Here is a 23,661-nt window from a genome sequence, read left to right as displayed (position 1 = left end):
TTTTTCCTTAATGTAGAATCGAATATATGGATTTAAAGATCTAATCATAATATCACAATGACAGCCCTTAAAAAACGGTTAAGCCAGAGGTGACAGGTTCAGTCTATAAAAAAGCATTTTATTGTTTAAGTAAACGAGTCGAGTTGCGAGTTCCATAACCTGCAGTTGATAAAAGGTCAATTAAACAAAAATTAAAATCAAATTTTAGGTTTATTGGTCAAAATCAAAGTTTAAAACAACTCCAGACTTCTCTGTACTAGTAACATTGGCAAAAAAAAACCGCATTGTTTTCTGTAAATGCTTCCACAAAAATGAACTTGAAGTTGAATGATAACAGGTGTTTCTCTGAAGGCCTGTTTATTTTTTCAGCGAATGTTCAAGAAACTAGCATTCAATGTACAACTACCTAAAAAAGATTCTGCGGTTAAAGGCAAAGTAATACTTGCAACCTCTGAAAATAATCTTACAAAAATGCAGCCGATGTTCAGACAATACTGCCTCGAAAACAGAGCCCAAAATCCACCACTCAGATCCTCGTCAATATGCGGTCGGCACATTCTAAAGGGATGAAATACACAGTACAGGAACACACGCGAGAAAATGATGGACAGTAGGACACCGATTGATTATGGTGCGTCCAGCTGCTCTAATAGAGTGCGTCTCCTCTTCTCCAGCTCTCCTTCACTTAGTTCACTGCCAGACGTATCCCATCCTCCCTGAGAGAGACACACACATCTGATCAGCTGATTATATAGTATCGCCTATTTGTTAAAGCTGCTGGCAAAACAAACGGACAAGAAACGAAATAAACAAATAACTAGCACTGCACTGCAGAGGATACGTGTTAGAAGCGAATCCTCACATGTGCCATCATTGAGAAAAATATGTCCCCTGGATAGTACGGGCGTGATAAAATAATGATTTGAATTCTTCTATTCGTAAAAAGAAACGAAGAATAATATTTAGAGGTCATTACAGTAGTTCACTATCCTAAGGTCAGCATGTCTCACCTCCTCTTTTGCGCTCTTTCTTTTGGGAGATTTCTGTTTGGATTCTCCACGGGTCTTTCCTCTGGACTTGTCGTTTTCTTTATCCTTCTCTTTTTCCCGTCCCTTCCGCTCTTTTTCTCCGTCGGACTCTGGAGAGCCCTGCAGGATGATGAGATGGCTTAGTACGCTCAAGAGACTGCATTTTAGATTCGATATCAACAATGCAGATCCTAAGAGAGCTCCGTTTTACATATATCTCCGGACAAATCTCCCACATAACCAAACAGTTAGCAATGTTCTTCGATTTGGTTCCTGCACATCTACTACACTACAGTAAAGCAGAAGCACCTTAATGGATTTGTACTCACTGATTTGTGTCGTCTTTTCTTTCCTTTCTTCTTGTGCTTCTTGGACTTCTTGTAACTTCTCTCTGTAAAAAGAAATCATCAGTCATCTGTAATCGATCGACTGCTTTTTGAAAGCTTTTTCACTGAAAACAAGATATTGATGCAAGATGCTCTAATGCAACAAATGCCTTATTTCATTTTGGCCAAGTCAATGTCCACAGAATATTGTGTGATAAATGCATTGACATTTCCTTAGAATTGTACGTTTTTCTTTATTCTCTTGTCAAGAAATAAAATGGGACTTTATTCATTCAATTCTTCACCCTTTATTTATCACGCTTCATAAGTGTGTTTTTTATTATTAGGGTTTCGAGCCCGAAGGGCTGAAAACCTATTGTATTTGTAAGGATTTTTATTATTAGGGTTTCGAGCACGAAGTGCTGAAAACCTATTGTATTTGTAAGGATTTTTATTCTTCTTCTTATTATTATTCCGCCATAAAACGCGTTGCCCAAACCGTAAGTCGTAGAAACTCGAGACTTTGTCGGATGGTAGTAGTCTTGCACGCTACTCAGATACTCGGAGCCAGCCATGTCGGTCTATAGGGGGCGCTACAGCGATGCTGAGCGCGTTTGCATCCTTAACTCCTAAAATGTTTGACGCACACCCAAGTGTTTTATATCATTGTAATAATTGGCTTACAACTTAAAAAATGGCTATCTCCGATTTCATTTCCGGTATGCAAATTTTTCCGCAAATTTGCATTTTATAAAAAAAAAAAAAAATGAACTAGTCCCTGGATTTTTGCCCGATCGGAACCAAACCAACGCTGATGAATTCTGTGGAGTGTGAATATAAATAATCATAAAAGAAAGTTGAAAATTCGATTCAGGGTCGCTAGGGGGCATCAAAACATCCGAACCGAAAGTTGCCTATTTCGCTAAAATGGCTATACCTAGAGAACGGTTTGAGCTATCTTCACGGGGCTTAGACCATATGTGAGGACCCTCAGTCCGGGGTCATAATAAAAAAGACTCGGTGTTTGGCCACTAGGTGGCGCTATAATAGCAAAGAAGTCGAAAAAGGCTCTAACTACGCAACCGTTTGCCCGATCGACTTATTATTTGGTATGGTGTGTCTTTGTGTCATGCACCGTGACTGTATAAAAGGACTTTGACGTTTCTCAAAAAACATGGCCGCTATCGGCCAATGAATTTTGAGCACTCATTACACAGGGTTAACAGGGGCCGATCAAAACGACACTCGCTGGGCTTGTTCGACTCGTGGTCCTGAAGGTCTGTAAGAAATATGAACTCATTCGGCCACCAGGGGGCGAAGTAACGGTTTTAGAGTGCATAAACAATTGTGTATCACGTGACATTTGACATATACTCAAACTATTTACATCATATGATAGCTCTTCTCATTCTGAACAACTTTGTCTCCTGACACGCTTCTGTCAATCAAACGGTTCGTGAGTTATCGCTGACGATGTCAAAAATCTACTTTCGCGAACTAGTCCTTGGTTTTTAAAACGATCGGAACCAAACCAATGCAGATGACTTCTGTGGAGTGTGAATGTAAATAATCATTGAAAAAAAGTTGAACTTTGTTTTCATACACGGTAGGAAATGCCAAAAACTGAACTGGGCGGAGCCTATCACATTAAAATGGCCATAAATCCAGAACGGATTAACACATCATCATGGGGCTTGGTACATATGTGTAGACCATCACTCCGAGGTCACCTACAAAATAAGGTGGCGTTTGGACACTAGGTGGCGCTAGACCAGTAGAAATGGCTAAATTGACGTGTATTTCATCAGTTAAACAATTGTGTATCACGTGACATTTAACATACACACAAATTATTGATATCATATGATAGCTCTTCTCATTCTGAACAAATTTGCCTCTTGATCTATTGATGTCAATCAAACGGTTCAGGAGTTATTGCTGATGATGTTAAAAACTTACTTTTGCAAACTAGTTGTTTGATTTTCAAGCAATTTAAACATTTCCACCATAGTACAATTCTCTGGACTCTTTAGGTCAATAATTATCAAAAACATGTTGAGTTTTTTTTGTTGTGTGACCATTACAGGGTCCTTTATTATATTAACCTGAAAATGTACGTTAAAGGTCGCTACTCCTTAATAAATAATCCAACTGACTTGCAATTAAGTAGTATTATACATATTATGACTCAAAACAAGCATGCAACATCTGATGCTCATCGGAAGAGGCATGCCTTCATAAAAGTCCAAAACGTGAAATATTCATTCTAATGGGCTTTTCATACATGTCTTTGTAAGCATGAGTAGTCTGCATAGACCGTTACTGATCACCTAAGTCAAAATTCTGGGTCTAAAGGCCTATCATTCATTGAGGATGTGTGTTAGGGCCATTTCTGAAATGGATTTGACTAATTTATCCTGATAACGTGAGTCTCGCTACTGAATTATCTGAATGACTTGATATAAGAAAATGTAATGTATGTCCTATATGTGCATGTGTGTGTGCTCATGCCTCGGTCTGTATGAGCCAATGCTGACCATCTGACTCATTTTTCTGGGTGTGGGGTTGTATTGTCGATTGTGGACATGTTAGTTTGCCATCCCTGAAGCCCGTCGACATTTACTAACCTGAACCTCTCGAAACCCGATAATTGCTGCTTGTTCTTCTTTATTATTTTTCCGCCTTAAAACGCGTCGCCCAGCCCAAACCGTAAGTCGTAGAAACTCGAGACTTTGTCAATTGGTTGTATCTGTGCAGGTTACTCAGATACAATGAACCAGCCAAATCGGCCCATAGGTGGCGCTATAGCGATGGCAAATGCGTTTGGCCTCAAAGCTCGTAAACCGAATGTCGCACCACAAAGTGTTTGGTGTCATTGGAATCCTTGGCTCCAAACTTAAAAGATGGCTATCTCCGATTTCATTTCCGGTATGCAAATTTCCCCGCTAATTTGCATTTTATAAAAAAAAAAAAAAATGAACTAGTCCCTGGATTTTTGCCCGATCGGAACCAAACCAACGCTGATGAATTCTGTGGAGTGTGAATGTAAATATTCATTGAAAAAAAGTAGAAATTTCGATTCAGGGTCGGTGGGGGGCATCAAAACGTCCGAACCGGAAGTAGCCTATTTCACTAAAATGACCATAACTCGTGAACGGTTTGAGCTATCTTCACGGGGCTTGGACCCTATGTGTAGACCCTCAGTCCGGGGTCACAATAAAAAAGACTCGGTGTTTGGCCATTAGGTGGCGCTATAATAGCAAAGAACTCGAAAAGGGCTATAACTACGTAACCGTTTGCCCGATCGACTTATTATTTGGTATGGTGTGTCTTTGTGTCATGCACCGTGACTGTATAAAAGGACTTTGGCGTTTCTCAAAAAACATGGCCGCTATCAGCCAATGAATTTTGAGCACTCATTACACAGGGTTAACGGGGGCTGATCGAAACGACACTCGCTGGGCTTGTTCGACTCATGGTCCTGGAGGTCTGTAAGAAATATGAACTCATTCGGCCACCGGGGGGCGAAGTAACGTTTTTACAGTGCATAAACAATTTTGTATCACGTGACATTTGACATATACTCAAACTATTTACATCATATTATAGCTCTTCTCATTCTGAACAACTTTGCCTCTGGACACGCTTCTGTCGATTGAACGGTTCGTGAGTTATCGCTGATGATGTCAAAAATCTACTTTCGCGAACTAGTCCCTGGTTTTTCAACCGATCAGGACCAAACCAATGCAGATGACTTCTTTGGAGTGTGACTGTAAATAATCATTGAAAATAAGTTGAAATTTGTATTCATACACGGTAGGGGGGGCCAAAAACTCAACTGGGCGGAGCCTATCACATTAAAATGGCCATAAATCCAGAACGGATTAACACATCATCATGGGGCTTGGAACATATTTGTAGACCATCACTCCGAGGTTACAAACAAAAGAAGGTGGCGTTTGGACACTAGGTGGCGCTAGACCAGTAGAAATGGTTAAATTGACGCGTATTTCATTACTTAAACAATTGTGTATCACGTGACATTTGACATATACCCAAACTATTTACATCATATGATATCTCTTCTCATTCTGAACAACTTTGCCTCTTAAACCATTTCTGTCGATCAAACGGTTCGTGAGTTATCGCTGATAATGTCAAAAACCTACTTTCACAAACTTGTCCTTGGTTTTTCAACCGATTGGAACCAAACCAATGCAGATGACTTCTGTGGAGTGTGAATGTAAATAATCATTGAAAAAACGTTGAAATTTATATTCATACACGGTAGGGGGGGCAAAAACGGAACTGAGCGGAGCCTATGACACTTAAACGGACGTTGTTAGAGAAGGATTTGAGATAGCTTCACGGGGCTTTACACATATGTGTAGACCATCGCTCTGAGCTCACTGTAAAAATAACAAGGTGATTGGACACTAGGTGGCTCTATAACATGAACAATGGCACTAAATACTGTAAATATGCAACGGTTATACATCTACAGGATCTGATACGCTTTGAAAACATACGTCTCGGCCCAGGAACTTCAGACTTCTTGAGTTTGAAAGCACCTTCTCTTCAATTTAAAGGCCAACAACACAGAAAATCGGATACTCATTAAACGAATTGTCCAAATGATTTGACAGTCAGAAAAATAACATTCTTGTAGTATACGTGCATGTTTCTGTAAGCATGCATAGTTTTTATGAGTTCATACCTGTCATTTTTCTGTGCGTGTGTGTGTGTGTTGGACTTTGATCCTTCATGCGTGTGTTGAGGTGTGACCCCTAACCTGTTCATGAATGCACGACTGCTTTTGACTGCCTTAAACCTCGAAACCCGCTAAATGCTGCTTGCAGCTTTAATTTATAATTGACTTTATTAATTGCATGTCACTTGTTTATTATTAATAGTGGTAGTAATAATAAACACCATACGGAGGAGTGATTTAAAACAACACGAACCAGATTCTCCAGAGGATGAGTGCTCAGATGGAGATTTAGATGTTGAACGTTTCTTCTTCTTGGAGTGGTAATCTTCCTCCTCAGACTCCGAACCCTACAGCGATACACACAGAGGACACGGGTTAGTGCTTTGTAGGTGTGTAATGCACAGAAAGTGAACGTGAGGCTGCACTCACCGAACGGGATCTTGAGCGTTTTCTGTGGTGTTTCTTGGATTTCTTTGAGTGTTTTTTAGTTTTAGAGTGATGATGTTGACACTCGTGCTGTGAAAGAGGACAAGTCGTTTTAAAATCTTCTTAACCAAGGGACTAGTATTTTATCTCAATGATGAACAGTTCACTTCGTAGTTAATAAATCACAACCTGTCAGCCATTCAAAATGAACGTAGAACTGTGCTTTAATTGTATTTATATTACAGAAACTCAACATTAGTATTGCCATAGATAAGCTACAATAATGTCACACCTCTAGAACATGCATGAAGTCTTTGAATATCCTCTTCCTCTCTGACTCCAGCGTGATATCCTCAAACGCAGGCTCTTTCAGGAACCGCTCTCTTACCTGTCACACATCCAGAAAGAACGATGTATTAACACAAGAATTAAGACCTGGTCAAACGGACATTGTTTTTCTGATAATTGATGATATTTTGTGTCCTAGTGTGACGTACTCCCTCCCATGCGGCTTCTGGCTCCAGAGGGGGCGTGGCCTGTTTCAGCATGCTCTTAAATGCCGCTTCCTTCCTCTTCATCTTCCGTGCCTCCTCTTTCTCTCTCTCCCTCTCCCGGGCTTCTGCTTTCTCTAGCAACTTTCTCACACACACACACACACACACAAATAAAAAGGGGTAAACATAAAGAGGTACCTTTTCAAATTCATCTCTTGCATTCAAATTAGAAGTATGACTTTTTGGTCGTCGCATGGGAGTGGACGTTAGGTCCATACAGGGTTTCATGCAAGGAAGCACAATGTTGTGAAACATGTTGGAACGGCTGTGACGCTTCTAAAACCCGGAAGAGAAGAGATCCGGTACAAACGACACATTCAGGGCAGCTATGTCTTGCTTACGCTGTTGAAGGCCAGTTTGATGTTTCCTGCATCCAGCGTGGTGGCACGTTTATCAGAGCTGATCACTGAGCCGAAATCCTCGAAGCCTGTGTTGATCTCCACCAGAAAGCCTTTATCCTGCACACACACAGAAACACAAGCATGCTTTTTCAAGCGCTTCAGCACAGACCTCATAAACACTGATGCTAACACGCTGATCCGCTCACCTTCAGGATGTCTTTGATAATTCTCTTCTCATCGTGGTAACGGGCTTTCAGATCTTCCACGTAAAATTTGAATAAATCCAAAGGGGTGGAGCCTGAGGGAAAACAGTGTTATTGTTTTCATCCATTCTTCGATGTGTAACACAGCTATTGGTCTCAACCCTCTATGGACACACGGAAGCTAGAGTCACCATTGCCTAAGACAATATATTATTTCACTTCACTCGCCGGATGTGACCCAAGTTAAATATACTTTGATTTAATCATTTACAGCGGTCATCCTCAATTGCCCGGACCTTTGCTTCGTTCCATCTGCATCGAGAGACATAGCCCTATAACCTAATATTTCAGTTGTTTAAATTTAGCCGTGCATCTACATAACATAGAATCGCATCTCGGGAACATTTATGAAATTTATCTTTTTGCTTCTAATATCTTTATCCTGAACCAAACGCGTTTCATTTCAACCCTTACTGCTCAGCGCACGCTGTTTCTGTCCAGACAAAGACGCGCCGCATGAAGGGCAGCAGACATGTGCTTATTTTAAGACAGGCTGAGCAGGTAAATGGACACGGGCCAGTAGACAAAACGCAGCAATATTAAAGCATGTGTATCCGTCAGTCTGTTTAATGTTTGCTATATGTCTCCAACCTATCAACCGGATTGGTGCTATTTTATGAACCATAGCCTTTTTATCTACATTTAGCATTATTGATCCGCATGTAAACATTTGTTATCCTGAGAAGATTTTTATTATGATGCATGTAAAGCTGCTTTGCAACACTGAAAATGTTTTGAAAAGCGCTATATAAATAAAATAAAATTGAATAGATGTCATAAAAAAATGCCACTGAACAAAATATACATCTCTTAAAAATTGTGTAGGCCAAATTGAGAAGGAATGCGATAGAGGGCGCTCTCACCCAAGCAACGGTTCATAATACTCAGCGTTTAAGAAATGATATTTGCGCTAATCGTGTTTGTTGCCTCCATCACACAGGAGTAAAATCCTATCGGCTTATTTACAAACGTTGTGTAATCGCCTACAGTAAGATTTAGTATGCGAGTGGGAAAAAAAGCAAACCTCTTTTCAACAAGACCGCATAGGATCATTCATGTCAACGTGCTGTAGGTGTTCAAATCCTAACCCCTCGTTCTATCAGAATTTAAAGCTAAACTTGTTTTATAATTGCTGATGGTACAAGGGACGCAGAGATCACAGACAGTACTAGTAAAATGCTTCGAAAAAAGACCATTTTACATGTATTATAAATCCTGTGAGTGTGTGTGTGTGTGTGTGTGTGTGTGTGTGTGTGAGAGAGAGAAAAGTGTGTGACCTGGTTGGCCCAACATGTTGTTGAAGCGGATATCAGCACTGACGGTCGGGTACATCTCCATCCAGGCAGACATGGAGTGCAGCTGCCCGTGATCATGAAGCTCATCCAGAAATTTCTGAACACAAATATAACATCAAATGCAATTCTAGTTCACATCGGTGTCCTATTTTCTTTTTACGACCCAAATCCTACGTTTTATGTTTTGTTTCTCTAATAAAGAACAATAAAGCATTGAAACCAGCGTGAAAAGTAGCTAGTTACACACAAATGTTCTGAAAAAACAAAATGTTTGGAAAAACTCATATTAAAGATCAGAAATACACAGCGCCCCAAAGCTTGATTTCAGCATGATAGTCAAGCTTGACCACTGGACTATGGCTGGGTAAAGTATATTGATTCTCTGATTTGAAAATCCTTGAATCAATTCTTATTTTGTGTGCTTGAGAGGACGTGAATATTATCTGCAATTCGGTCTCGTCCTTTTCTCGATTAACTTAAAGAAAAAACGTAGTGGAAGGTTCACACAAAGGCTTTACGTGGGCTTGTTTTGACATTTGGAAAACTGTTTTCAGTCTTCTAGTTGGAAATACATTTCACGGTTGCACATTTACAATGTTTTTACAATAATACGCATTTTGCCTGTACGAATACAAATATGAATTCTGTCTTGCAAATCTAACATTTTCATTGAAATGTTAGTAACTAATCAATATTAAATCAAATTGAAATCATTACCGATTCTAATAGAATCCATATAAATGGAAACGTTGCAAGTTAACATGAGGGAAATTATCAAAACTTTTTTTATTTAATTCATAAGATAACACCAACTCTATTAGAAGCAGTTTTCCAAACATAAAAATGAGTGATTTTAAAGCCGAGATTCAGTAACACAAACACTGGCCGCTTATCCCAGCATCAAATTCCAATGAATCGATCTAAGAGCTTAGGATATCATGGACGTACACGTGACAGTGGAAAAACAGAACAAAGTCACAAGTGTGTCAGTCACCTGGAAGGATTCTCTGTTCTTGCGTTGTCTGCGTCTCTCTCGCAGCAGAGTTTTCTGTTTCTCATCTTCCTCCTCTTTCTCAAGAGCACGGATGTGTTCCTCAAAACAGATCAGGGCATCTTCCTTATCCATGTCTAACACACACACAAAGAGAGGAAGATAAAAGCGTTCTCACTCATATTATATGGGTTAAAAGCATGATCATCAGGGCATGGCAGTGTGTGTGCGCGTGTTTGTACTTTGTAGTTCCTCATCTTCAGCAAAAGTGGGGTTGTCCAGCAGATACTGTTGAGCCTCAGACCAGGTGGTTCTGTATGTGACGTTTGCCATGTTGTCTAAAATGTTTTTAAGTGCCTCCCAGTTCCTTTTCCTCAGCTGCTTAGCTTGTTCCTGAAACAAAAAACATTGAGTCATATGATACCGTTTTTATTAGTGCCGTCAATCGAATAAAACAATCTCGATTAATCGCACATAATATTCATGTTTTACCTTCTAAAAATGTCACATTTAATCTCAAAATGAATGTCAAAACGACAGATTTCTTTAACAGCATCATTTTGAAATGATGAATGAAAGCGAACATTCTGATACGAGTACTGCAAACTGATGTCTCCATTTCTGTACATTTCCTATCTGTTAGACATGATAGAAGTTCTCATACGCTTCACAGTCTTTAATGCAAACTACAAGATACAAAACACATTCATTTCCTCTTATCTTCTGTTCTTAGATTAACATTAATAACAGGAGTCACAGCAGGGTTTTTAAGAATGTGGCCCCTTGAGCTGTCGCTCTACGCCGATCCGACACCATCTCCATTTTCAACACACTTTCATTTAGGATTTTCAACACGTTGAAATCGTTCCTTACAAAAATGCTAGACATAATCGTGTGTGGTTTTGTGCATTCAAGCACGAAAGAGAACTTAATACTGGTGCGCTGTCTGTCAGAGATTCACTGACGCAGCCTTTAGCCTGTGACTATATACATGAAACTGGTCCGCTGTCGCATTGCGTTGTAACGCATCCCAGCTAGAAGCTGTCTATCTATACTGAATGCGTCAAAACAGTGTTTCATTCATGTAAAGGCATTTGAACCATTTAAGTGCGGTTTGAAAGCACGATTATAAAATGTAACGCTAGACATGGATGACTAAATAAAGGGATGCTGCGTTTATTGCGTTAAATATTTTAACGCGTTCATTGGAAAAAATGAACAGCCCTAGTTGTCATATATTTTCTACTGTGTATGTTTTATTTAAAACATGGATTTTTGCTGGATTCAAAATCTGAATTTCTTTTACGTAAATTTGTGCAAAAAAACAAATAGTCACATGACTCAAATCCAGTATTTACACTTCATAAAATAAATGTTTAGATCTCAAGACGAAAAACAGTGGACACATCAGGAGTCATACCTTCTCTTTCTTGGCCAGATAAAAAAGCACATCTTCATAGATCTCCAGCCTGTCTCTCTCTGGGACACATGACCACACCTCCTGATCACTAAACATCTGCTCCGCTTTTCTGTTGAGGACACAAATTCACTTTCACATCCTCTGCTTAAAACACGATTTCATCGATGCAAACCCTGCCGCAATTCACAAATCAGTTAGAAGGGGGCAGTGGTGTCACAGAAGATTAGTAAACTTGAACTTTATTTAACACGAATATAATGCATCACTGTTGTTTTTTATGAGTCTAGTGAGTCACTTTTATTTCTTTATTTTTGGAAATTCTTTGTGTTCACTCACTTGTATCTAGTGGTTGAGGTCATCTTCTCGTGGTTCTCAAGAAAGCGTTGGAAGGTCTCTTTAGACTCTTTGTATTTGATTCTGGCTTCTTCTTTCTCCTCTTTCTCTGTTTGGACTTTATAAGCATTGAATGCCTGTTTCTTTTCACTCAGCTTGGGCAGAGCACTGGACACACACACACACACACAGAAGGTAAATGTGGATTGGTGAGGTGAAGCATGACATGGACAGGTTTAACTGCAGGATTTATATGTGTTTAAATCTCAATATTGCTCGGCAGTGTTATAAATACCTGTAACGTGGGTCGTTTATTATGAGCTTCATCGCCTGCTCCCATGATGCATTAGAGGAAACCCCCTACAGTGACAGAAAGACAATGACACTTAGCATCTGGAAGCTTCTGGAAAACGGGACTGGAAAAGCTTTATCTGCCAGCAAAAGAGGAAAGCGTGTACAAAACAGCCTCGACTGCTCATCTCTGCTAGTTGTCCACAGAATTATCCCTCAAGTCATTTTATTATAAGTGATTGACCCATTATGGAATTGTGGTTACCCAACCAGCCCAAAAAACAGCCATAATTTATCAAGGCCTTAAAGGGCTAGTTCATCCAAAAATAAACCAAAGATATTTGGAAGACTGTTAGCAATTTTCAGTTCTGGGACATCATCCACTACCATAGAAGGAAAAAAAGATATTGTTTTTTATGTTCTGTTGAACACATAATGAGATATCTTAAAGAATTTAGGAAAACAATGAGTCCTCGGGCACCTTGACTACCATTTAATTCTTCCTACTATAGTAGTGAATGATGTCCAGGAACTGAAGATGACTAACATTCTTCCAAATATCTTTCTCTGTGTTCATCGGAACAAAGACATTTTTGTAATGTATGACTAAGCCTAACCCTGAAAATACATTTGCTATTAAAAATGAGGAATATCAATGTTAGCATCCCGCTAGTCACTTCTTCGTGAACTGTTATCAGATGGAAACTAAAAATCATGAAGATATTCATATGACATTGTTTTCAAGTGGTCACCATGGGAGAAGCGGACTCTGATAAATTCCTATTCCTAAGTTATTAATAAATTGTTGAAGGAAAACAAGAAATCAACAGAACAGGGAACAGAATCTTGCTATGCAACAAAAAGGGTACACACATTTCTGTATTGAACAACTATGAAGAGTCTTAACTGTTACAACGTAAGTAACCAAAATCTAAGTTAGCGACTGTGAAACCACTAAACTAAAATACTTTCCGTGTCAAACAATGACTTGACAAGTATTTAATTGCGCCAATGCGCCTTTGTTAATAGTGAATGTTCGTAGACATTAGCTATAAAATATCAGCTATATTATAGACATAAAACCTGCCAGAAATGTACAAATTCTTAAACCTGCTTCCTCATATAGCAAGTTTACCACTTGTTATAGTTTATAACTTAGTATTTAAATAACAAAACATTCTGAGTTGTTTCTACGTCAAAGCAAATCTTTGTTTTTCTGTGATCTACACCATCACAAATGTGAATTTTCCATTTAAAGGTCCAGTGTATGTAATGTAGCGGCCTCTAGTGGTGAGGTTCAACAAACCCCTCCGTTTCGATGCACTGCGGTGGCTAAAACAGAACTAAGATATCGTCATGTTTTTGCTTCTTAGCGGAAGGAGATAATGTGTTTACGAAAAGCGTGCTGTTGAGCAGTTTGTCCCTGTAAGGCTACCGTAGAAACAACATGGTGAAATCCAGGCAAGGGGACCCTTGGTGTGGATAGAAATAGCTCATTCAAAGGTAACAAAAGCATAACGCTTCATTATGTAAGGTCTTTCAACACCTCTGAACACACAGCTATGTATATAATATTGCAGTTCTGTAGATCCTCAGCACATTTAACAGGATTATTTTGAGTGGCACAAATGGAAAAGTCTGTGAAAGGAGTCATATAAAGCGCTGTGGAGAAAGACGGAAGCGTGTGGACAACACCAACGTGTGAAACGCTGTCTGGATTTTGTGAAGCGTGCGATTCCACCGTCGTCTGTTGCACTCACTTCGGTCTAATCACACGCGCACACCAATTAAACAGCCACAGCAGCTCTCGCAGGAGCACTTTGTGCCAAATTAAAACACTAAATTTAGAAAGAGCCTGCTGGAATACCAACACCTCCCTCCGTCAATGCAGGCAAGAGCAAAACATTTATTTACCTTTTCTTTCAGGAGCTCTTTAAAGGCCTGCTTTGCCTCCTCTTTTGTGTTCCACTTGTACACTTTCTTTACCAGCTCAGGCCTCTCCTCCTTAGATACGTCATTACTATAGAAACAGAAAATATGTTCAAATAGAAATCATGTGTTATGATCGGCCTTAGCAGGTATACAGTTAACATGCGAACAAGCTTAGCGGGCTTAATGTTGGCACGTTTACTAGCTTACATTTAGCTTTGAGTCATAGGTATAAAATGTCCTTTAAAATAAACAGGCCCTATTTCCATTATTTGCCTTTAAAGACACGCCGTCCTCCACGTGTATATTCACGTCAGCTTCCGAACTGTGTGGCATGCATGAGAGAATGGTTCATTTGATTCAGACGCACGTGGGACTTAACAGAAGAGGGCAGGTAAGGTTGTTTGTAAGGTATGTTGTTTTCTTGCACTGATGTGTTGTACATGTTCCATTACCTGGGTTGTGTCTCTACGCTGGGCGTTTCCTCAGTGGAGTTCACAGTGACATCACTGCTGACTTCAGCAGCCTGCGCAGGCACGTGAGATGGTTGCTCCTCTGTGGTGCTTGTCGTCATGGTAGCCTCCGTCTCAGCAACCGCAGCCGCAGCCATGGCAACAGAAGACTCGCTCTGAGACGTGACAGCAGGTGTGGTGCCAGGAGCCACAACGTCAGCGGTCCTTTAACACACACATGCACACAAAACCATCACGACTGAACTTTTTCTATTAAACAACACCACCTTTTTCCAATGTGACTCCGTTATGAAGTATGTAAGTGCATCGTGCCCTAAATGAGAGACAAATTTGAGTCTGCCATGCTTCCTTTTACGTTACGTGAACGTGGTTCCTGACAACGTCATATCAGTCCGCATCAGCAAAGCATCAGTTCAGTTCAGCAAATTATTTTATAAGATTGTTAACACGTGAGTGGTGCAGATCACCCCACGGGTAATACTATTGTGTTCCTCTCCTTGGAAAATGAACCATGGATTTCTTCATTGAAAAATATGTTGATATTATCCCACAAACTGCATATTACAAGGTCAATTCACCTGAAGCGATGCTGCTACATTATGAATTAGAACTTAATGTTCAAATGAAAAACAACACTTACCCATTCTCCTCTGCTTTTATCATCGCTAAAGAAAAATGAAAGAAAACAGATGAATATACATTCTTTTAAATGTATTAGTTTAACATTGCTATTTTATTTTACATTTTGGAATTTCGTGTGTACAGACCTTCTAGATCCTCCAGTTCTTTGGGTTTAGTCCAGCGGGACTCTTTGGTCAGTGAGTTGTAATAGTAGGGCTTTCCTGTGTCAGATTTATACTCCTTCCAAGGGCACTTGGACAGCATTTGCTGCAAAAAAAAGCCATTTTAAAATTTGTTTGAATTGACATACGTTAGAATGAATCAAGATATTATCACTATATAAAATAAACAAATGCAGTGCCACCGGTTTTTGAGACAGCGCAAGCATTTTTTACAAGAACTCGCGCATGTGCGACCTGCAAAGTATTAACACCAATAAACAAATGGAAAAAGTAACATTAAACACACATAAAGCAACTAGTAAGTAACATTATACGTAACAACGTAAAGTAACACGCTAGTATCAAATACATAAAAGCTATATTCTCATGATCTGAACAAAAGAGATCAGTTAATTTATTCAAGACATTCTAAACTTAAACGTAGAATGAAATGACAAACTTTTTGACACGGCAATGCAGTTTTTAATAAATGAACATCTGTGACGCTGGACCACAAAACCAGCGACATTTCTCCAATGATGTGAGGTTTGTTAGGTTAGGACCATGTTTGGCTGAGATACAACTGTTTAAACATTTGGATTCTGAGGGTTGCTGAGAAGAAACCGGTTGGTTTTAACGCTCTCTATGGGCTTACCAATGTAATGATGTTGTGGAGAGTCGATGATCCCGAAAGCAGAAATTCAAAGCTTTACATAGATACCAAACTTAAGTGGGCAATTCTCAAAGAGCGGGCAGCAGCAAGCGATATTTGTCAATGTGATTCAGGACATAGTTTATGATTTGGCTGCATCCACTCACAAAAATAAAGTTTTGATGTATTCACGGTAGGAAGATCACCAAATATCTTCATGGAACATGATCTTTACTTAATATCCTAATGAGTTTTGGCACCAAAGAAGAAAAATGTATAATTTTGACACATACAATGTATTTTTGGCTATTGTCACAAATATAGCCGTGCAACTCATGAATGGGCTTGTTGTCCAGTGTCACATTTTAGTTTCATTAAAATGTCTGGTTTGTTTTATACACTACATTTGATAGTAAAACTATAATAAACTCTCAGAAAACTGAGACTATGGGTGTACTCACATTTAGCCTGGTTGCTCTCAGAGCAGAAGAGCGTGGTTGTCAATGCTAGGGCACAGTAAGTGAACCGGTGAACCGTGTCTGAGCGTGGTTGCGAGCACTCACACTAATCAATGGAATCAGGCTTTAGGGGTCAAACGTGCCCAGGCGCGGTTCATTTGAGACAATGTGTCATTAGGGTCCCGGTGTGTTCTTTTAATGATCTTTGGATGTTAAAGGTTTAACACACTACACAGAGTCGAGTAGGTTTGGGTGTGTGTTAAAACTATGGCCATCATCTAGCACAGGGGTGTTCAACTACTTTTCCTTCAGGCCCAGATTCTAAAAGTATAAATAGGATGCTGGCAGTTTTTTTACCATATCCTAATTTCTTCTGTTATTTTGTATTTCTTTTATTTATTGCATTTTGTTCATTTTTTTACTATTTTTGTTGCTGTTACTTTTAGATCATATACTTAAACATGCAGTCAGATATTGCATGTGCCTTTTTATGATATTTCATTAAAAGGGATATAGTCTTTTTAATTTCATTTTATATCCCTTAATCCATTAGTTTACCCAAGGATACAATTGCTGTAAATTTACTCAATCAACCCCAGTCCATCCAAGATGTGGGTAGCATTGATTTTTCAAGAAGATATTTGTGAATATATTTGGTTGAAGTAATAAAAGTCTAATACAACGCTAATACATTCAGCACAAAAGTACTCCCTGCCCCTTGCAACGTTAAGCTGGCGTCTTATAAAACGAATCAGTTGATCTGTGCAAAAAACGGAAAGCTATTATCGCATCTTCGGGTGAATTCCAATCGCACTCATGTGCCCCGTGCATTGAAAGGGCAGATCCTTTATAGTGCGAGTTCTGGAGGGACTGGAGATCTGATTGCCCGTGGCTGTTTTTCTGGACAGACCGATCAAATGGCTTTATAAGAAATCAGTATTGTTATGAATATTACTTTTGTGTTAAATGCAGCAGCGTTTTGCAGTTCAAAGATGTGGCGTCTCAGGACATGCATTTCTTAATGCACACCGCTCTTACAGTCTCTCCACTTATTTGAAATGTGAAGGCGGACCAGGTAAACATGATTGGCGGGGAGCATTTGGCCCGCGGGCCACCAGTTGACTAGCCCTGATCTAGCGCATGACCTCCTTACTGAATTGGCGGTGAACAGTTGTTGGCAGATGTAATGATAGGAGTGTGCGAGTTATATAGCATTGCTGACATCTCATTACCTCTGCAGGTGATTTGAGCTCATCGGGTTTCTCCCAGGAGGACTGTTTGGTCTCTGTGTTGTAGTAATATGTTTTTCCATCCAATGATTTGTGCTCGGTCCACACTGACTTCTGCAGGACACATTTTGTAAATCACCAGTTAGGTTAAACAGAACCAATAAATAGGAACAAAAATCTACAACATATAATCTTCATTAGATCTTTCATCCCCTTGACATGATATTTGATTAAAGCTTTCTTGTGACGTAGCAAATACATATAAACTATTTGTGAAAGTTGGTTAAGACTTTCATGTGTCGGATATCTTACTTAAAATTAGAATCAAAGCTTAATTGTGAAACGCTACTGAAAGTTAATAGTTAATGTGACAGACTAGTGGTTACTCCGCTAGATAAACTCGAGGTAAACTGACTGTTAACATCCACTTTAAAGTTCAGCTGCACATCCATCGCTGAAGTTATGGTTGAGAAACCAACTAATACCTTTATACACTTTATATTAATGATATAACTATAATATTATGAAGATTATGCCTTAATATATTGTATTTAAATATATATTTTTAAGAGTGAAATCTGATTTTAAAAACAACTGAAACTTACCTTTTTTGGCTGTTCATCGGATGAAGACTCAGTTGAGGTGGTGCTCTGGGAGAAAACCAAGTAATATTATTATTTAAAAAAAAAATCAAATCAACCTAAATGATACATATTGTGATTTAAACATTACTGAGAACATCCACATAACAACATATAATGGTCATTTGTTCTTACTGTAGTTCCAGGAGCAGCTGGAGCTGAAAAAGAAAACACAGGTTATACTTGGAAACAATAATCCTCATTCCCAATATAACTTCACATCATTTATTTCTCACCTGCAGATTCCACTGGACTCACACCGGGCTGCAACAAACAGAAAGGGTGTTTCATACAAAAAGATCTTAAAGCACTGAACATCTTTAACATAACATCAAACTTCAAGCCCAAGTTCTTTATATTTCGATTAAATTAGTCCATATATAGATCTAAAAATATCAGAGTTAACGTTATTAGCAGTTGCCTGCTCTCAAATTACAGGAAGAAATTATTTCCTGAGGGGGTTTGATTGACAGATCCTGTAGCGTCACCTGATGATTTCATCTACAGTTCAAAGCTGAAACGAATTACTTCTGATGCTATCAATATTTAATATGGTTAACAAACAACAGGCTGTATAATGTTAAATATAGTTACTAAGATGAAAGCAGATCCGAATGAGCACTGACAGAGCAGGTGTGTGTGTGCCTATAATAAGAGCACACTGTATGCTGTTCTTTAACATACTCCTATGTGAATAATAAGATGACAACATACACAATGACACCAAACAGAGGCAGAAGTTGTTGTTTATATGTCCATGGGTTGTAGCCTACGGTCACACTCTTGTGAAGGGAAATGACAAAACTGGGAGATAAAAAGTACCCTTATTATAATCCATCAAAATGATGGACGGCTTTCAGATTTGTTAGTCACTGGTAAAATAAATCTGTCATAGATTTGGAGACATTGCGGTTGATGCTACGTCTGGACAGAGGTGCTTCTTTACTTTGAAAACCTACTACAAGCACATATTCCTTCCTTGAATATAACTTTTGCGATGATGGTAATGACAGGAAGTACAATTTTGTAACTACTTAGGGTTTTCAAAGCATAAGCTTGAGCTCGATTCTTCAGGTCATTGTTTGACTAGATTTGTCATCACAGACTAATTTGAAGCTGGCTCTTATTATCGCAAGGTCGCAGTTTAACATATGGATGGGTATCAAAACCCGGTATTAAACAAGCCCCAGGGCTAAATCATGAAAGACCGGAGCATTGAAAAGCTCCGCCTTTATTGGTTCTGCTTTAGGTAATGGAGAAGCACACGCAGCCTTTAGCTAAATGCTTATACACTTAGCTCCACTCTGCACGTCTAGTAAAAGAGTACGTCTCCTAAACCGTTAAAAACTTTACAAACGTGCACACCCTGTTTCTCTTAAAGCTCATTCATCGTGCCACAGTCCGCAAAGCAAGTCTCAACAGGCTTTTTAAACTGGTTTGCAAAATTAATTGTTATTAAATGATGTGCCACATTTAACACGTTTTCTACTCGTTTTATTAATAAAAAATACTCAAAACGAATTAATCAGCCTAAAAATATGTCATATTTTATTAAATGGAGAGCTAAATTCATTTCTTGACTTGCATACACGAAATTTCTAGATTTCATTGCTTAATGACTAAAAATGTAAAATGACTAAATTGACTTGTTCTCATGAATAGTCATATGCATGTTTTAGGATGTGACAAGCTATAACTAATAAGAGTCAAAGTGACCATATTGATGTGACCATATTTGAACGTACCGCAATAATCTCATGAATTTGTGTCATATTGATCAGAAAATACACAACATTCTAACAAACTTTTTTTTGCTAAAGAAATCAACTCATAACTCTCAGGGATTACGAGTTAATGATCGAGAATTGTCATATTTGAGGGAACCATTTCTTTAAGACCCATAATGTTCAGCACGCTAAAAATGTACAGCTGCAAAACCTAATGTAAAATGTGATAAAGTTTGGAAAGAGGCATATCGTTCCCTGAAATAAATTCAAGGAGATCAGGCAATTCTGGTCTGCTACTATCGCTCATGACACATGGATAAGTGTGATGATAAAAATGGTGTTAATTCTAATTTGGTGCATTTTCTCACTTTGCAGTGCGTTCATTACACTTACTCTGCCACTGCTGACAGTGTGTGAGCATCTATATTTGAAAAGAACTGTTGGAATGGAAAGTGATATACAGGCAGGCATACCGGCCCTGTAGGTTGTACAGATGCAGCTGGCATACGGGGGGGCATCATCATTCCTGGTATCATTGGTGGCATCATGGCAGGCATCTAAGAAAAGAGTTTCATAAAGATGCATATGAACTGCTCATTTCCCCCCTCCGTGTTGCATTTATACATGCTATGAGCCGAGGGGTGTGAAGGCACAGTTTTTATTTAAATTATATATAAATGTTTATATTTTTCTTAAATATATGCATGCGTGGATGTGTATGTTTTTATAAATACAAACTGAATAATACATGTCTGTCTGTGTACTGTGCATACTAATTTTGTATTTATAAAAACATACACATGTAGGTATATAATTTATACATTATTTAAATGATTGCTTAATACAAATAAATACATGTAAATATTTACTAAATATGTATGCGTTTATAAATACAAAATGAATAACGATAAATATGCACAGTGCACAGATAACTTAACGTAAACACAAACTTTTATTCTGGATGTGATTAATCACGATTAATCGGTTGACAGACGAATAAGTTACAACTTATAGTTGTATAAGTCTTACATCGGCCACAACATACTGCCTTACAGAAAATCTGTACATACTGCTTTTTCTTAAATGAGTGATGCAATTTCATAATCCTCCTTTTATAAGAAAAAAATATGTTACTAAATACATTTACATTTAGCAGGCGTTTTTAACCAAACCGACTTACAAAGTAGGGAAAAGCAATAGAAGCAATTTGTGCAACAAAAAAACAACAATGAATAGGTGCAGTAAAACTGGTCTATGTGAAGTCTATGTGTCCTGTTGACTGGGATCTTACCTGTCCCATTGGGGGCATCATGGGAGGCATTATTCCAGGAGGCAAAGGGGCCATGCTGGGTGGCCTCTGGCCCATGGGCGGCATTCCCATTGGAGGGAAGTGAGGTGGGATTCCTGGTGGTCCCATCTTTAGAAAACACAAACAAATTCCAGAATTGAGTAATATGAACGAAACATCGCTGCCACAAAGAGAGATGGCTTTACAGCAACGACTTTCCAACACCAACTTACAAACACAGTGGGGGGATTCCTGAAGAAGGAACACTAGGAAAAGGATGTGCTTTTAGCATCGGTCGAGGACTGTTATACAGTGACCAAAGCTCTGATGAGAATGCTGAATATTGCCGATCTAAAGTGTGATGAGAATTTATGAAACCAACTTAAATGTACGTTAATGCATGTATAACAGTGATTCTTGAGACATAGGACAACGCATGTCTCAACATTATCTTCCGACGAGAGGGAGAATGTTCATTGTAAAAACATTCCTGAAGATTCCTACTTTTTTCAAAATGTCTTCCTTCGTGTTAAGCAGAACAAAAAAAACACGAAGTCATTTTTCCTACTATGGGAGTCAGTGGGGGGCAAAAGCTGTCCGGTTATAAGTTACTTACAATGCTTGTGTATCCAATTCTCTGTGTTTATCAGAACAAAGAAATGTATACAGATTTGAAACCACTCAAAGGTGAGTAAACGACGACAGAATTTTTCATTTTTGGGCGTTGTATCCCTTTAAATCTTGTTTGGGAAACCAGGCCATAGTGTCAATCCCCACCATTTAAATTGTAAAGACAACTTTGATCACTGTAGGTCGGTTTTGACTAGGATGGATACAGCATCATTTTTGTCACGCTGAAAAGTTTCTCTTGTTATTGTGATGTTAGTTTTAGGGTTGGGGAAGGTGTGGGCGTCAGCGGATTTAATTTATTGCTATTGCTAGATTTTTCGCTGTATTCCTTCTAGCAACAACCCTGTAGGTGTCATTGGAAGACACTTGCCTCATGTGACAAATATACAACTTTAACACCGTAAACCACCAACATCATATTTTTCTACTGCACAGGGTAAAGCAAAATCAGTTATAAACCATCACCTACCAAAAGGATTTGCTGATTTAAATAAACATTTCAAAAATGTTAAATAACATCAATCTAAAATTAAATTCATAGTTTTTTATCCCAGCACTGAACAATCTGTGATAAACTGGCGTGAGGTTGTATTGCCTTTATTTAAATACCCAATAGGTTCATTCACATATAATATAACTTAACAATGATGTGCAGAAGTCCTCTATTTCCGTTGACTCGAGAAATCAAACAACTACTTATTTTACGAGTTTCTCATAAAGTTTGGTCACAATTTAAACAATGAGAAGTTCGCAGTAACGTTAAGAGGAATCGGTAAATTATAAATACACTTAACGTTACTCAGTTTATCGTGTAACTCAAAGTAATGATAGCATTCTCGAATTTCATCGTCTCCAGTATCGAGGTACACTTAAAAGTCGGTCAAACGCAAAAGTGTGTTAACAAAGTATGAAAAACACACCCGTTTAAACTAAACATTCGGAGTCAAGTTAAAGCCTTCATTCAAACACACGTTAGCTTTAGCATTAGCATCATATTAGCTCGTATGCTAACCATGTTTATTTTATCCACGAAACAGTCATTATTTCACTCCAGCTACCTTTCACACAAACAAGAACATTTATCTAGATAATACGTGTAATCTATAGATGTTAGAGTAAGTAAGGGCCGTAAGTATGCCAACAAACGGTGTGATTTGTTTGACTCACCATGATGAGTGAACATGCAGCAGCCCTGCCTGAGACAAAAACCTGCACTCTGATTGGCTGCTGCGCGCCGGGTTCAAACCACCGCAGATGTATTTAAGCGCAACAACACCACGCAATAAACGCGCAGTCAAAAAGCCCAAAAGCGGTGCTCAAAATATGCGCAGACGACGAGTGCAGATTTTTTAGCAAAACCGTTCTCATGTATTTGCCTTACTAAATTAATACACGTTTTTTAACAGTCATGTAATAATTAATTCAAATCTATGGAAACATTTTAGTGAGAGATGAGTGACGTTTACATTCTTAAAATACATTTAATTTTTCATATTTTTACATTTAAGGATTGTAAAACAGAAATGTTTACCAGAGAAATTAAAGATGTTCTGCACTATACTAAGATGAACTTATCAGTATTATTACAAAAATATCACTGATCAACATTATAGCCAAAAATAAGATAGATCGAAACATAAACAGAGTCAGGACAGGAATATTTCTATATTTTAAGGAAAGCTTTAGCAAGCCAGGGAGAAGAAATCAATGCAGCCCACCACGATGCTCAGGAAACAATAGTCTGTCCTTGACACCTGCGCTATTTCTAAACTCTCTGCAGGTTATCAAGAAACTCGGCCTGTCGTCTATGCACCACGGTCATCCGTCATGCTGATTTAATTGGCCACTTGTTCTTGTTTAACATTTATTCTCT

General features: G+C 38.6%; 1 protein-coding gene across 2 annotated transcripts; it reads right to left on the bottom strand.

Moving 5' to 3' along the window:
- Positions 1 to 191: 191 nt before the first annotated feature.
- On the bottom strand, positions 192 to 23,084 carry prpf40a (PRP40 pre-mRNA processing factor 40 homolog A). 2 transcript variants are annotated; one of them, XM_079464280.1, is made up of 26 exons: positions 22,956 to 23,084; positions 21,162 to 21,287; positions 20,344 to 20,427; positions 18,380 to 18,407; positions 18,279 to 18,301; positions 18,108 to 18,152; positions 17,506 to 17,616; positions 15,149 to 15,269; positions 15,022 to 15,046; positions 14,364 to 14,585; positions 13,894 to 13,999; positions 11,984 to 12,048; positions 11,692 to 11,856; positions 11,356 to 11,464; positions 10,178 to 10,328; positions 9,939 to 10,072; positions 8,927 to 9,041; positions 7,593 to 7,684; positions 7,387 to 7,503; positions 6,989 to 7,126; positions 6,784 to 6,879; positions 6,495 to 6,581; positions 6,319 to 6,412; positions 1,358 to 1,419; positions 1,011 to 1,148; positions 192 to 716 (listed from the first exon to the last, which is right to left on the bottom strand). In XM_079464280.1, exons 1-26 carry the CDS (start codon positions 22,956 to 22,958, stop codon positions 627 to 629), a joined length of 2,547 nt encoding a protein of 848 aa, XP_079320406.1. In that variant the 5' UTR covers positions 22,959 to 23,084; the 3' UTR covers positions 192 to 626. The 2 variants fall into 2 exon arrangements, with proteins under 2 accessions (XP_079320406.1, XP_079320407.1); XM_079464281.1 differs by lacking the exon at positions 22,956 to 23,084 and adding an exon at positions 21,392 to 21,510.
- Positions 23,085 to 23,661: the final 577 nt, after the last annotated feature.

Source organism: Barbatula barbatula, assembly GCF_947034865.1.
Source record: "Barbatula barbatula genome assembly, chromosome: 9".
Lineage (NCBI taxonomy): Eukaryota > Metazoa > Chordata > Actinopteri > Cypriniformes > Nemacheilidae > Barbatula > Barbatula barbatula.
Note: the sequence above shows the minus strand (reverse complement) of the source record. Positions and strands in the feature narration are given on the sequence as shown.